This window comes from Oncorhynchus mykiss, chromosome 11 (assembly GCF_057628025.1).
Source record: "Oncorhynchus mykiss isolate SJ-2025 chromosome 11, ASM5762802v1, whole genome shotgun sequence".
NCBI classification, from domain to species: Eukaryota; Metazoa; Chordata; class Actinopteri; order Salmoniformes; family Salmonidae; genus Oncorhynchus; species Oncorhynchus mykiss.
The window spans coordinates 44,602,881-44,615,000 of NC_143032.1; the positions used below are offsets into that span (position 1 = coordinate 44,602,881).

Here is a 12,120-nt window from a genome sequence, read left to right on the forward strand (position 1 = left end):
AGAATTGAATGTTGTGGAACGTTCAAATAGAAATAGGCTATGTCGATCAACATGCATCAAACATGCCTTCTACTATGCACGTAGAATAGGGAATTACATTGGCTCTATTCACGGCATTTCTATCTGCAATGTAGTTGGAAGTGTCACAAAGCCCAGATGCACAATCGAGAGCATCCTGTCGGGCTGTATCACCGCCTGGTACGGCAACTGTTCCGCCCTCAACCGTAAGGCTCTCCAGAGGGTAGTGAGGTCTGCACAACGCATCACCGGGGGCAAACTACCTGCCCTCCAGGACACCTACACCACCCGATGTTACAGGAAGGCCATAAAGATCATCAAGGACATCAACCACCCGAGCCACTGCCTGTTCACCCCGCTATCATCCAGAAGGCGAGGTCAGTACAGGTGCATCAAAGCTGGGACCGAGAGACTGAAGAACAGCTTCTATCTCAAGGCCATCAGACTGTTAAACAGCCACCACTAACATTGAGTGGCTGCTGCCAACACACTGACAATGACTCAACTCCACCCACTTTAATAATGGGAATTGATAGGAAATGATGTAAATATATCACTAGCCACTTTAAACAATGCTACCTTATATAATGTTACTTACCCTACATTATTCATCTCACATGCATACGTATATACTGTACTCTATATCATCGACTGCATCCTTATGTAATACATGTATCACTAGCCACTTTAACTATGCCACTTTGTTTACATACTCATCTCATATGTATATACTGTACTCGATATCATCTACTGTATCTTGCCTATGCTGCTCTGTACCATCACTCATTCATATATCCTTATGTACATATTCTTTATCCCCTTACACTGTGTATAAGACAGTAGTTTTGGAATTGTTAGTTAGATTACTTGTTGGTTATTACTGCATTGTCGGAACTAGAAGCACAAGCATTGCGCTACACTCGCATTAACATCTGCTAACCATGTGTATGTGACAAATAAAATTTGATTTGAATGTGCATGTGATCGTGCAGCACGAGACAGACAGGTAAGCAATAACAATAGTACTTTAATAAAGAGCTTAATCCGTTACAGGGAATGAAGGATGAATCTCCAAACAACTCAACTACGACTCAACAGGACTCAGATCAACATAATATTGGCAGAGCTACCCATGCTCTTACCCCAAATAGTCTTCTCCCATGCAGGGAAAGCTACAGTAACCTCTAACCCTGTAAGGCTGTTCACTTCTTTAGTGGCTGGTACGGGTCAGGAGTCTTTCAAATAAGCAACAACTCACTGCAGTATCACCTACTGGGGCTTCCAGTAGCAGTTCTACCGTTGTGAGAAACCATGCTGCTTAGCATTCGATTGCAGAGCAATTGAAAGGGCAACAAACTGAGGTGCGTGTCAGTTGAACATGCACCAGCACAGGCACGTACGCACACACACTCACCAAAGGTCTATCTTTCTGTTTGGCAGTGGAAGCATCTATTGAGCCCGGATGGGTGTTTGGTCACATAGTGTCCTGAGCTGGGGGCACAGGACAGAGATGGAAGAGGGGGCGTGGGGGGGTAACCAGGAGTAAGACTAGCTCACCTCTGGGTGCTCAAGAACATCCTAAAATTAGCCGTGGCCACACAAACTATTTCCTGAGTGCGGAACTTCAATAAAGAGATGGGCTTATACTGTAGGGTGTGATTGTGTGTGTTAGAGGGAGCTAGCGATCACACCTGATATGTGAGGATGATGTGTGTTTGTCAGAGGAGCAGAGACTAATAGCCCAGTGTTCCTTCCTGACCTCTTCTTGTGGAGGGGAGTACCACTGGCTGGGTGCGCATGTCGTCATTTATGGGGCTGTGAGGAGTGATGTACAGGAGTTTAGATGGAGGAGGTTCAGACAGTGGAGGGACTCCCAGACTAATAAATGATCCCGTCAGAGGATTCACACAGGGGCCTCAAGGGCCCTCCCGGGTGGTATGCACTTCAGACCAGCCTTTTGTGTAGCTGGCTATGTATTTGTCTTCGTGAAGCTCAATGCCATTTTGGCAATGAATGAAAAATCTACAAAGATGATACAAAATATTTAATCTTTTACAAGTTTTTCCAAAATAATCGACATACATCTGGTGAATTTATTGGTCGTATTAGATGCACATTATTTTCTCATAACTTTCCCTTTACTGCCCCCACCCAACCCAAATCCCCGTCCTTGTCCTCGACAACCATTGGCCAGGACTAGGAGAGTGAAGATGATGTCACAGGCAACACAGCAGGCGAAAATACCTCGGAGAGCAATGACAAGCATACAGCGATACAAGATCATCAACCGACATTAGACCATTTACAAGCATATTATGTACATCATTCCAAAAAAAGTTGAGTAAAAAAAAAAGGGGGGGGGGGGCAAATGAAAGTGCCGTTTTCCTTTATGCCCGTCCGATACATTCTGTTGAGCTTTTCTTTTCAGTCACGTCAAATAAATCACTTTGGTTTGCTTGCATACATAGCCAAAACAATGTTATAAAACTTAGAATATTTGGATACAAGACCACACACAATATACCACCCACCACAGTTACTGTAAATTATACCACGTACAGTAGTTCACGCATACATATTCAGGTTTTCAAACTGTCCCCTTTAGGCAATAGAAATAGACACGAGTCTGCATTTTAGAGAGGATGATATAACCCGTGTAGGTCCTACATTCCACGCAGCATGTTATTGTATTTCAAGTGCATCTCTCAAACAAACCAAACCAATGGCCTTCCAAAGTGGCAGATCTACACTTGTTGAAGTGTAAAGGACGGAGGGAGGGAGAGGGGTATGTGGAGGAGTGGAAGGCCCCTTCAGATGTAGCCTACGCTGTGATCTTTCAACAGATGCTTTCGGGAGACACCCAGGAGACGTTCCCTTCAGACAGGGCCACGTTCCTAACCGCTGACGAGGGAGAGAGGGAGAGTGAGAGGGATAATGGGATAGCTTTGGAAAGAGGGTGCGCGCGCGCATACGCGCAAAGCCCTGCTGTCTCTGGCCACCCGTCGTCGTGTCTTGTCACACAGCGGCTAACTGGCTGCTCGTCTAACGGTCGACCTCTCCAACAAAACGCAGCATCTGGCCCTACAAGTTCACAGTCCCATCCACATCACTCTCCAGAGCCAGAAGAGACAAGACGACTCCAGAAACATGCACCCATGCACATTTACATGTGCACACATGTAGCATACACACCCAGCATGCACGCACGCACACACGCACACACACACACACACACACACACACACACACACACACACACACACACACACACACACACACACACACACACACACACACACACACACACACACACACACACACACACACACACACACACACACACACACACACACACACACACACACACACACACACACACACACACACACACACACACACACACACACACACACACACACACACAGCTTGCTTGTTTGCTTTGCATAAACACCCCCACTGGGCAGAGACGTCAGTTCAACGTCTACCTTTGATTTACCTTTGGTTCAATTGTCAACTAACCTGAAATCAACCAAACATTTCATCTGGTCATTGGATTTAGGTTGAAAATTCCCTGACGTGGATCGACTTTGTGCAAAGCCATCAGTTTTCCCACGTCGCGTAGCATTGTTTGGGCTGAACTGACCTGGAAGCTACGTTAATTCAGCGTCATCGCGTAGCATTGTTTGGGCTGAACTGACGTGGAAGCAACGTTGATTAGGTGTCGTCGCGTAGCATTGTTTGGGCTGAACTGACGTGGAAGAAACGTTGATTAGGCGTCGTCGCGTAGCATTGTTTGGGCTGAACTGACGTGGAAGCAACGTTGATTAGGCGTCGTCGCGTAGCATTGTGTGGGCTGAACTGACGTGGAAGCAACGTTGATTAGGTGTCGTCGCGTAGCATTGTTTGGGCTGAACTGACGCGGAAGCAACGTTGATTAGGCGTCGTCGCGTAGCATTGTTTGGGCTGAACTGACGCGGAAGCAACGTTGATTAGGCGTCGTCGCGTAGCATTGTTTGGGCTGAACTGACGCGGAAGCAACGTTGATTAGGCGTCGTCGCGTAGCATTGTTTGGGCTGAACTGACGTGGAAGCAACGTTGATTAGGCGTCGTCGCGTAGCATTGTTTGGGCTGAACTGACGTGGAAGCAACGTTGATTAGGCGTCGTCGCGTAGCATTGTTTGGGCTGAACTGACGTGGAAGCAACGTTGATTCAGCGTCGTCGCGTAGCATTGTTTGGGCTGAACTGACGCGGAAGCAACGTTGATTAGGCGTCGTCGCGTAGCATTGTTTGGGCTGAACTGACGTGGAAGCAACGTTGATTCAGCGTCGTCGCGTAGCATTGTTTGGGCTGAACTGACGCGGAAGCAACGTTGATTAGGCGTCGTCGCGTAGCATTGTTTGGGCTGAACTGACGTGGAAGCAACGTTGATTAGGCGTCGTCGCGTAGCATTGTTTGCGCTGAACTGACGTGGAAGCAACGTTGATTCAAACTGTTTTTGCCCAGTGGGACACATGCACACACATACACGTATTCACAAACTCGTCCCTTGAAAGAGAGATCATAGTTGAGCAGGAGGTGGGGCAGATGGAGATGGCGGCCAGCCTGTGGCACAGTGTTGGAGAGTGTGTGTGTGCCCACTGAGGCAACATGTGGAGATGAGAGGAGAGGAGACCAGCCTTTCAAATAAGATTACCGCTTGGGCTGCCTAAGGCCTGCCTGGCGATTCTGTCTGCACAGGGTGACATCTATATTAGCTCAGTGGCACAGCAGAGATCTACACTTGCCTGCCTCTTCTGGGGGGAAACGACACCCTGTTTCTGGGTAGAAAAACACTGATCTGCGCTATTGATGGTCGTGAAGACCGGAAGAATGGCATATCGGCAGGACTGCAGCAGTCCCCGGGTTCCATTTAAAAGAGGATTTTTGAGGTTTTGAAGTTATCATTCATTTGGATAGTCAAGGACCACTGGAACAGGGTGATATGTATATAGGCCTAAGAACTGAAGAGACAATTAACATTTGACCTCTTAAAATACACCCCCCCCCCCCCCTCAAAATATAATAATTTAATCCAAAATGTAAATACAACAAAAAATATTTACAACATTTTGTAAAAGAATGAATAAATACGCTCTTTATCTATTGGTCCACATGCTTACACCCAGAGGTAATTTGGGAGTTCAGATTTGGAAAAGTAGACCATCCATTCTACCTGGTTGGCGGCTTTCTGACTATGATAGGGTTAAATTATATGTTCCTTACGGGGGAATTCATAACTGTCACACAGCTGAGCATGACTTGTACATCTGTCAGACTGGTACAATGCTGTAAACACCTGGGTCTGGAATGGTCCGGTCCACTTTCATCCAGGCTCATCTCTAAACTCAGAATTTACGATTTTTCTCTTGCTGTCTCTTTCTACAGTGATAATTACACTTCGGGAGCCTGTACATGTATATATAAAGTCAGTAGAAGAGGGAGAAAGAGGAAAAGATGAAAAAAGGAGAGAGAGAGAGAGTTGAGGAGGTCCAGACCAGCCTTCCTCTGCTCCTCGGTGTCGGGCCGTTGAGGGAGGGAAGATTCCGTGGGCGGACAAAGCCAGCTACCCCGGGTTGTTTTTCTTTCTTTTATTTGGACTATGACTGAGATCCAGTTTCAGCTCTCGGTACTGCACCTGTTAAAACACACACGCAGAAAGAGAGAGAGAGACAGAGAGAGAGAGAGAGAGAGAGAGAGACAGAGAGAGAGAGAGAGCGGGCAGTCAGGTGGGGAAAGTGCAGGATGCTGGGATAGAGTCAGTGAGCACCCTGGGCAGGCTCAGTGTGTCCGTCCAGCTGTGTGGAACAGTGGCCTGGGGGGAAAGGATCACACAAACAAACAGAACAGGGCAAAGGCTCATGGGAAAGCTTGGAGAGAGTACAGGGCCATCCCTGAGTGCACGGAGGCTATGCAGGAAACACAGGTTAACCCTTCACGAGCTACTCCAGTTTAGGCTCCAGCCTCAGTGTAGCAGTGTGTAGTGTTGCTCCGTCTATGAAACCCTGCAATATGCAATGCTAACTGTATTCACCATGCCTAGGCTTGACCACGCAGTGCTTTTGGAACTGTACAAGTCTGATTATGAACAAGTCATATCGAGGCCAACTACACACAGCCCCATTCAAATAAACACAATTAATGATTTTCTCCACCTCCATCGGCTTTGTTCTCTACCAGACAAGGACCAGACAGTCGTAACACAGCCCTGTCTCTGAGAGGCACACTGAACAAACCCCACCTGTGTGTCCAAAACATCATTTGGCAAGAAAGGTCAAATTGGAGATTTTCTCCCATGCTTATATTCTCTAACCCAGAGGTAACCTAACCAGTAAAGTTGTTCTACGCTTATGGAGAGAGAGAGAGAGAGAGAGAGAGAGTGAGAGAGAGAGAGAGAGAGAGAGAGAGAGAATAACAGCAATCCTCAGTAAGACAAAAATAATGGCGTTCCAAAAAAGGTCCAGTTGCCAGGACCACAAATACAAATTCAATCTTGACACCGTTGCCCGAGAGCACACAAACAACTATACCTAACTCGTCCTAAACATCAGCACCACAGGTAACTTCCACAAAGCTGTGAACGATCTGAGACGCAAGAAGAGCATTCTATGCCAACAAAAGGAACATAAAATTCGACATACCAATTAGAATCTGGCTAAAAATACTTGAATCAGTTACAGAACCCATTGCCCTTTATGGTTGTGAGGTCTGGGGTCCGCTCACCAACCAAGAATTCACAAAATTGGACGAACACCAAATTGAGACTCTGCAAGCAGAATTCTGCAAAATTATCCTCTGTGTACAACGTACAACACCATATAATTCATGCAGAGCAGAATTAGGCCGATAACCACTAATTATCAAAATCCAGAAAAGATTCTACAACCACCTAAAAGGAAGCGATTCCCAAACCTTCCATAACAAAGCCATCACCTACAGAGAGATGAACCCGGAGAAGAGTCCCAGCAAGCTGGTCCTTGTGTTCACAAACACAAACAGACCCCAGAGAGCCCCAGGACAGCAACACAACTAGACTCAATCATATCATGAGATAACAAAAAGATAATTACTGTACTTGACACATTGGAAAGAATTAACAAAAAAAACAGAGCAAACTAGAATGCTATTTGGACCTAAACAGAGAGTACACAGTGGCAAAATACCTGACCACTGTGACTGACCCAAAATTAAGGAAATCTTAGACTATGCACAGACTCAGTGAGCATAGCCTTGCTATTGAGAAAGGCCGCCGTAGGAAGACATGGCTCTCAAGAGAAGACAGGCTGCGTGCACACTGCCCACAAAATGAGGTGGAAACTGAGCTGCACTTACTAACCTCCTGCCAAATGTATGACCATAATATTTTTTATTTTACCAGGCAAGTCAGTAAAGAACAAATTCTTATTTTCAATGACGGCCTAGGAACAGTGGGTTAACTGCCTCAAGGGTTTTGAACTTGCAACCTTCCGGTTACTAGTACAACACTCTAACCACTAGGCTACCCTGCCACCCCAAGAGACACATATTTCCTTCAGATTACACAGACCCGCAAAGAATTAATAAACAAACCCAATTTTGATAAACTCCCTTATCTACATGGTGAAATACCACAGTGTGCCATCACAGCAGCAAAACTTGTGACCTATTGCCACAAAAGGGCAACCAGTGAAGAACAAACACCATTGTGAATAGAACCCATCTTCATGTTTATTTATTTTCCCTTTTGTACTTTAACTATTTGCACATCGTTACAACACTGTATATAGACATAATATGACACTTGAAAAGTATTTACTATTTTGGAACTACTGTGAGTGTATTGAAATTGAAATGGAGAGGAAAACAGAGAAAGAGAGGGGGGGGAGCGAGAGACAAGAGTGGGGGGGGAGCGAGAAACAAGAGGGGGGGAAGCGAGAGACAAGAGAGGGGGGGAGCGAGAGACAAGAGAGGGGGGGGGGAAGCGAGAGACAAGAGAGGGGGGGAGCGAGAGACAAGAGAGGGGGGGAAGCGAGAGACAAGAGAGGGGGGGAAGCGAGAGACAAGAGAGGGGGGGAAGCGAGAGACAAGAGAGGGGGGGAGCGAGAGACAAGAGAGGGGGGGAAGCGAGAGACAAGAGAGGGGGGGAGAGCGAGAGACAAGAGAGGGGGGGAAGCGAGAGACAAGAGAGGGGGGGAGCGAGAGACAAGAGAGGGGGGAGCGAGAGACAAGAGAGGGGGGGAAGCGAGAGACAAGAGAGGGGGGGAGCGAGAGACAAGAGAGGGGGGGAAGCGAGAGACAAGAGAGGGGGGGAGAGCGAGAGACAAGAGAGGGGGGGAAGCGAGAGACAAGAGAGGGGGGGAGCGAGAGACAAGAGAGGGGGGAGCGAGAGACAAGAGAGGGGGGAAGCGAGAGACAAGAGAGGGGGGGAGCGAGAGACAAGAGAGGGGGGGAAGCGAGAGACAAGAGAGGGGGGAGAGCGAGAGACAAGAGAGGGGGGGAAGCGAGAGACAAGAGAGGGGGGGAGCGAGAGACAAGAGAGGGGGGGAGCGAGAGACAAGAGAGAGGGGGGAAGCGAGAGACAAGAGAGAGGGGCGAGAGCGAGAGACAAGAGAGAGGGGGGGAAGCGAGAGACAAGAGAGGGGGGAAGCGAGAGACAAGAGGGGGGGGCAAGAGACAAGAGAGGGTGGGGAAGCGAGAGACAAGAGAAGGGGGGGAAGCGAGAGACAAGAGAGAGGGGGGGAAGCGAGAGACAAGAGAGAGGGGGGGAAGCGAGAGACAAGAGAGAGCGGGGGAAGCGAGAGACAAGGGGGAGGCGAGAGACAAGAGAGAGGGGGGGAAGCGAGAGACAAGAGAGAGGGGGGAGAATCGAGAGACAAGAGAGAGGGGGGGAAGCGAGAGACAAGAGAGAGGGGGGGAGCGAGAGACAAGAGAGAGGGGGGAGAATCGAGAGACAAAAGAGGGGGAGAATCGAGAGACAGAGAGGGGGGGAAGCGAGAGACAAGAGGGGGGGGGGGGGAAGCGAGAGACAAGAGAGGGGGGGGGGAGCGAGAGACAAGAGAGAGGGGGGAGAATCGAGAGACAAGAGAGGGGGGAGAATCGAGAGACAAGAGAGGGGGGGAAGCGAGAGACAAGAGAGAGGGGGGGAATCGAGAGACAAGAGAGAGGGGGGAGAATCGAGAGACAAGAGAGGGGGGGAAGCGAGAAACAAGAGAGATGGGGGAGAATCGAGAGACAAGAGAGAGGGGGGGAAGCGAGAGACAAGAGAGAAAGAGAGGCAGTAAAAAGAAAAGGGTAAACAACAACATCATAAATCAGGGGGTCATTAGTGTTTTATTCGTTACCATTGGTATTGTTTCTTTTAAATCGGGCAACAAATGAAGGCTACAGTGTTTAGCTCGATGCGTCGCCTCATACTAATTATGGTCCTGTATGGTGAGGTGGACAGGGAGCCATATATGACATGGATTCAGTAATGGTGTGTTTCTGCAGCACACATTTTCTTTCATCGACACAAAGGAATCATCCATTAAACATGACGGTGGGTAAAGCTATCAAAAACAACTCTCGGAGTTCTGTTTCCAACTCAGTAATGGGTGTTCATGCATAGTGGCTTGTCACTCTATTTGCCCCTCACTCACAGAGACAAAGCCATGCAACACACGGAGACACACGACGCTGGCATCCCTGAAAGCCTGAGGTACACTACACTCCACACTGACTGACACCCTCTCAGATTCGCCAGACAAGTGACGGACGTCATCTAAGCGTTCCCCATCTCCAGTGTGGTCGCTGTTTGCTGCGGCCGGAACACAAGAATCTCTCATCGTGGCTGTCTGAGAGCGCTAGCTAGAGCTTTCCCATTCGTCTCCTACCGCTAAACAGTGCCACTTCACCAGGCATTGTCTAACCTAGCCTTCATCTGTCTCACAACATGACTCAAGGCACATCACACGGTCATTGAATTAAACCCCGCCCCCTAACCCTTCAACAGCGGTCACCACCAATGTTTCACCCATAAAGGGATCGGTGACTGGCGACCATACGCTCCTCCTCTTCGCATTGCTAGCACAGCAGACGGGGCTGATTCAGAGCCGCTGTCCACGGCTTACAAGCAGAACATCTGACAAAACACAGGATCAATTTACAGCTGAACAAATAAGGTTGAGTGAATGGGCAGTGTGAGAGAGGTCCGGAGCGGAGGATTGCAGAGTGGAGGAACTAGAAGAGTGGTCCTGTACATCTGTACTGGTTCTGGTGATGAGCACAGATCCGGGGAGAGAGAGAGAGAGAGAGACAGTGAGAGAGAGAGATAGAGAGAGAGAGAGAGAGGGTCCAGCCACATAACAGTGGGGGTGATGACAGATACTGTTCTCATGTGGGTGGGGATAATTTTCTCGTCTGGCCAACTGAAGCAGACACTGGAGCAGAAACCCAGGGGACACAGGTTTTATATGGCCCCGTCCCATCTGTTCTGCTGCTGGTATGCAGGGCTGCGCTGTGTCAGTCAGAGTTTCATTATGGGAGCTTAGGGGGCCGTCGCAGAGCTGGCGAGATGCCATCGTCGGGTGAGGCTGAGATCCTGCCATGTCCATACGTGAGGGAGTGAATGAGTTCATGAACGAGAGAGGGAGTGAGTGAGTGAATGCACATTTTGGGGGGTGGGACACGTTCACTTTCAAAGTGCTTTGCCAGGAGCACAGTGACAGTCCTGACTCCTGAGTTCTGTTGTTCATATATCATTGGACAACATTGGGCATATTTTCAAAAGCATGCAGGGAGTGAGGAAAACGCCTACAAAGTATCCGAAGCAGGATATTGTGAGATCACTGCCTGTTAGTGCCCCATTATAAAATAAAACGCCTACAACCCCCCCCCCCCCCCCCCCAAAAAAAAAAAAGATTTAGCAATTTGGGACTGTCTGTTGCCATTCAAATCAAAATCAAAACTAGACAAACAAAAGTTTTGCATTTTGGGAGAAACTAGTTTCCTTATCGAAAGGAGGGAACCAGACAGAAGAAAAGGAAAGGGGGAAAAACAATAATAGCTCAATCAAAAAAAACATCTCTTTCAGAAGAGCTGCCAGGGAGAGACGTTCTCCCACACGTCACCCGTTCCCTTCCACCTTCCAGGTGACAGGCCCGCCGTGCAGCACTCGCGGCGCCGCTCGCTGGTGCTCACGCTCACCCTTCCTAATAAAGCTACACCGCCCTGCACAAGAAGACGTGGCGAGCTAGTTAAAGTCAAAAAAGAGGAGCGGGAGAGGAGCTAGTGAGAAGAAAAAAACCCTCAGAAAGAGGTAAAGAGAGAGAGGGAGGGGAAAAAGGTGACGACAGTGAGCTAGCAATTTGTTTAAAAACAAAGTGTGGAGCACAGAGATAACATCTTTGGGAGACAGTGGGTAAAAGACCTGGCGCTGCTCAAAGGCTGCTCCACCCTCGCTCCTCGCCACCCGCCCTCCTCTCTTCTCCCCCATGTCGACAGTCAAACTACAAAACAGCCTTTGAAGTGTGCACTGCGGAGGGGGCGCCGCGCATACCAGAGAGCATTTTGTTTAGCAGTGTCAGACGGTGGCGGCGTCCCGGGACCCGGTGTTCCGCACGGCTCTCTCTCTCTCTCTCTCTCTCTCTCTCTCCCTCTCTCTCTCTCTCTCACTGTCGCCCAGTCGTTAAGCGAGAGGATTCCGGTTTGAAGGCGCCTGGGCGGGTAGCGGAGCGGGAAAAGGCAGATATAAGTAAGCCAATGAGAGGAGGCAGAGAGGGCGTTTTAATGATACACTACACTATGCTGTTTCTACAGGGGGGGGGGGGGGGGGAAGCTGCTGCAGGCTTCATCTTTTGTGATGCCTATAACCTTGCATTAGGGGTATTAAACGGTGCCAAAAACAACAGCCAGCGCACCGACACCCATAAACAGGGGACTCGACGGTACTCCTGTTGAGTTTTCACAGAGAAGAAGCATGTCAAGGTGAAAGTAGGCAAACAGACAAAGAACAAACGGAGCGTTTTCCCGGCAAGTTTGTAGGCTGCTGAGTGGAGACTAATTGCTTGCTTCAAATGAAAGATTGAAATGTGTCCCAGGGATGATGA

General features: G+C 48.7%; 1 protein-coding gene across 17 annotated transcripts in view; it reads right to left on the reverse strand.

The window, feature by feature from the left end:
- Window positions 1-2,047: 2,047 nt before the first annotated feature.
- The window catches only part of mctp1a (multiple C2 domains, transmembrane 1a), a 224,733-nt gene continuing 214,660 nt past the window's right edge, over window positions 2,048-12,120 (reverse strand). For 10 of the 17 annotated variants that reach the window (XM_036935500.2, XM_036935499.2, XM_036935498.2 and 7 more), the window contains one exon: window positions 2,048-5,693. In XM_036935500.2, coding sequence (XP_036791395.2) covers window positions 5,622-5,693 — 72 coding nt within the window. In that variant the 3' untranslated portion in view covers window positions 2,048-5,621. The remainder of the gene's footprint in view (window positions 5,694-12,120) is intronic. The other 7 variants (XM_090190188.1, XM_036935502.2, XM_036935501.2 and 4 more) reach the window with 1 other exon arrangement.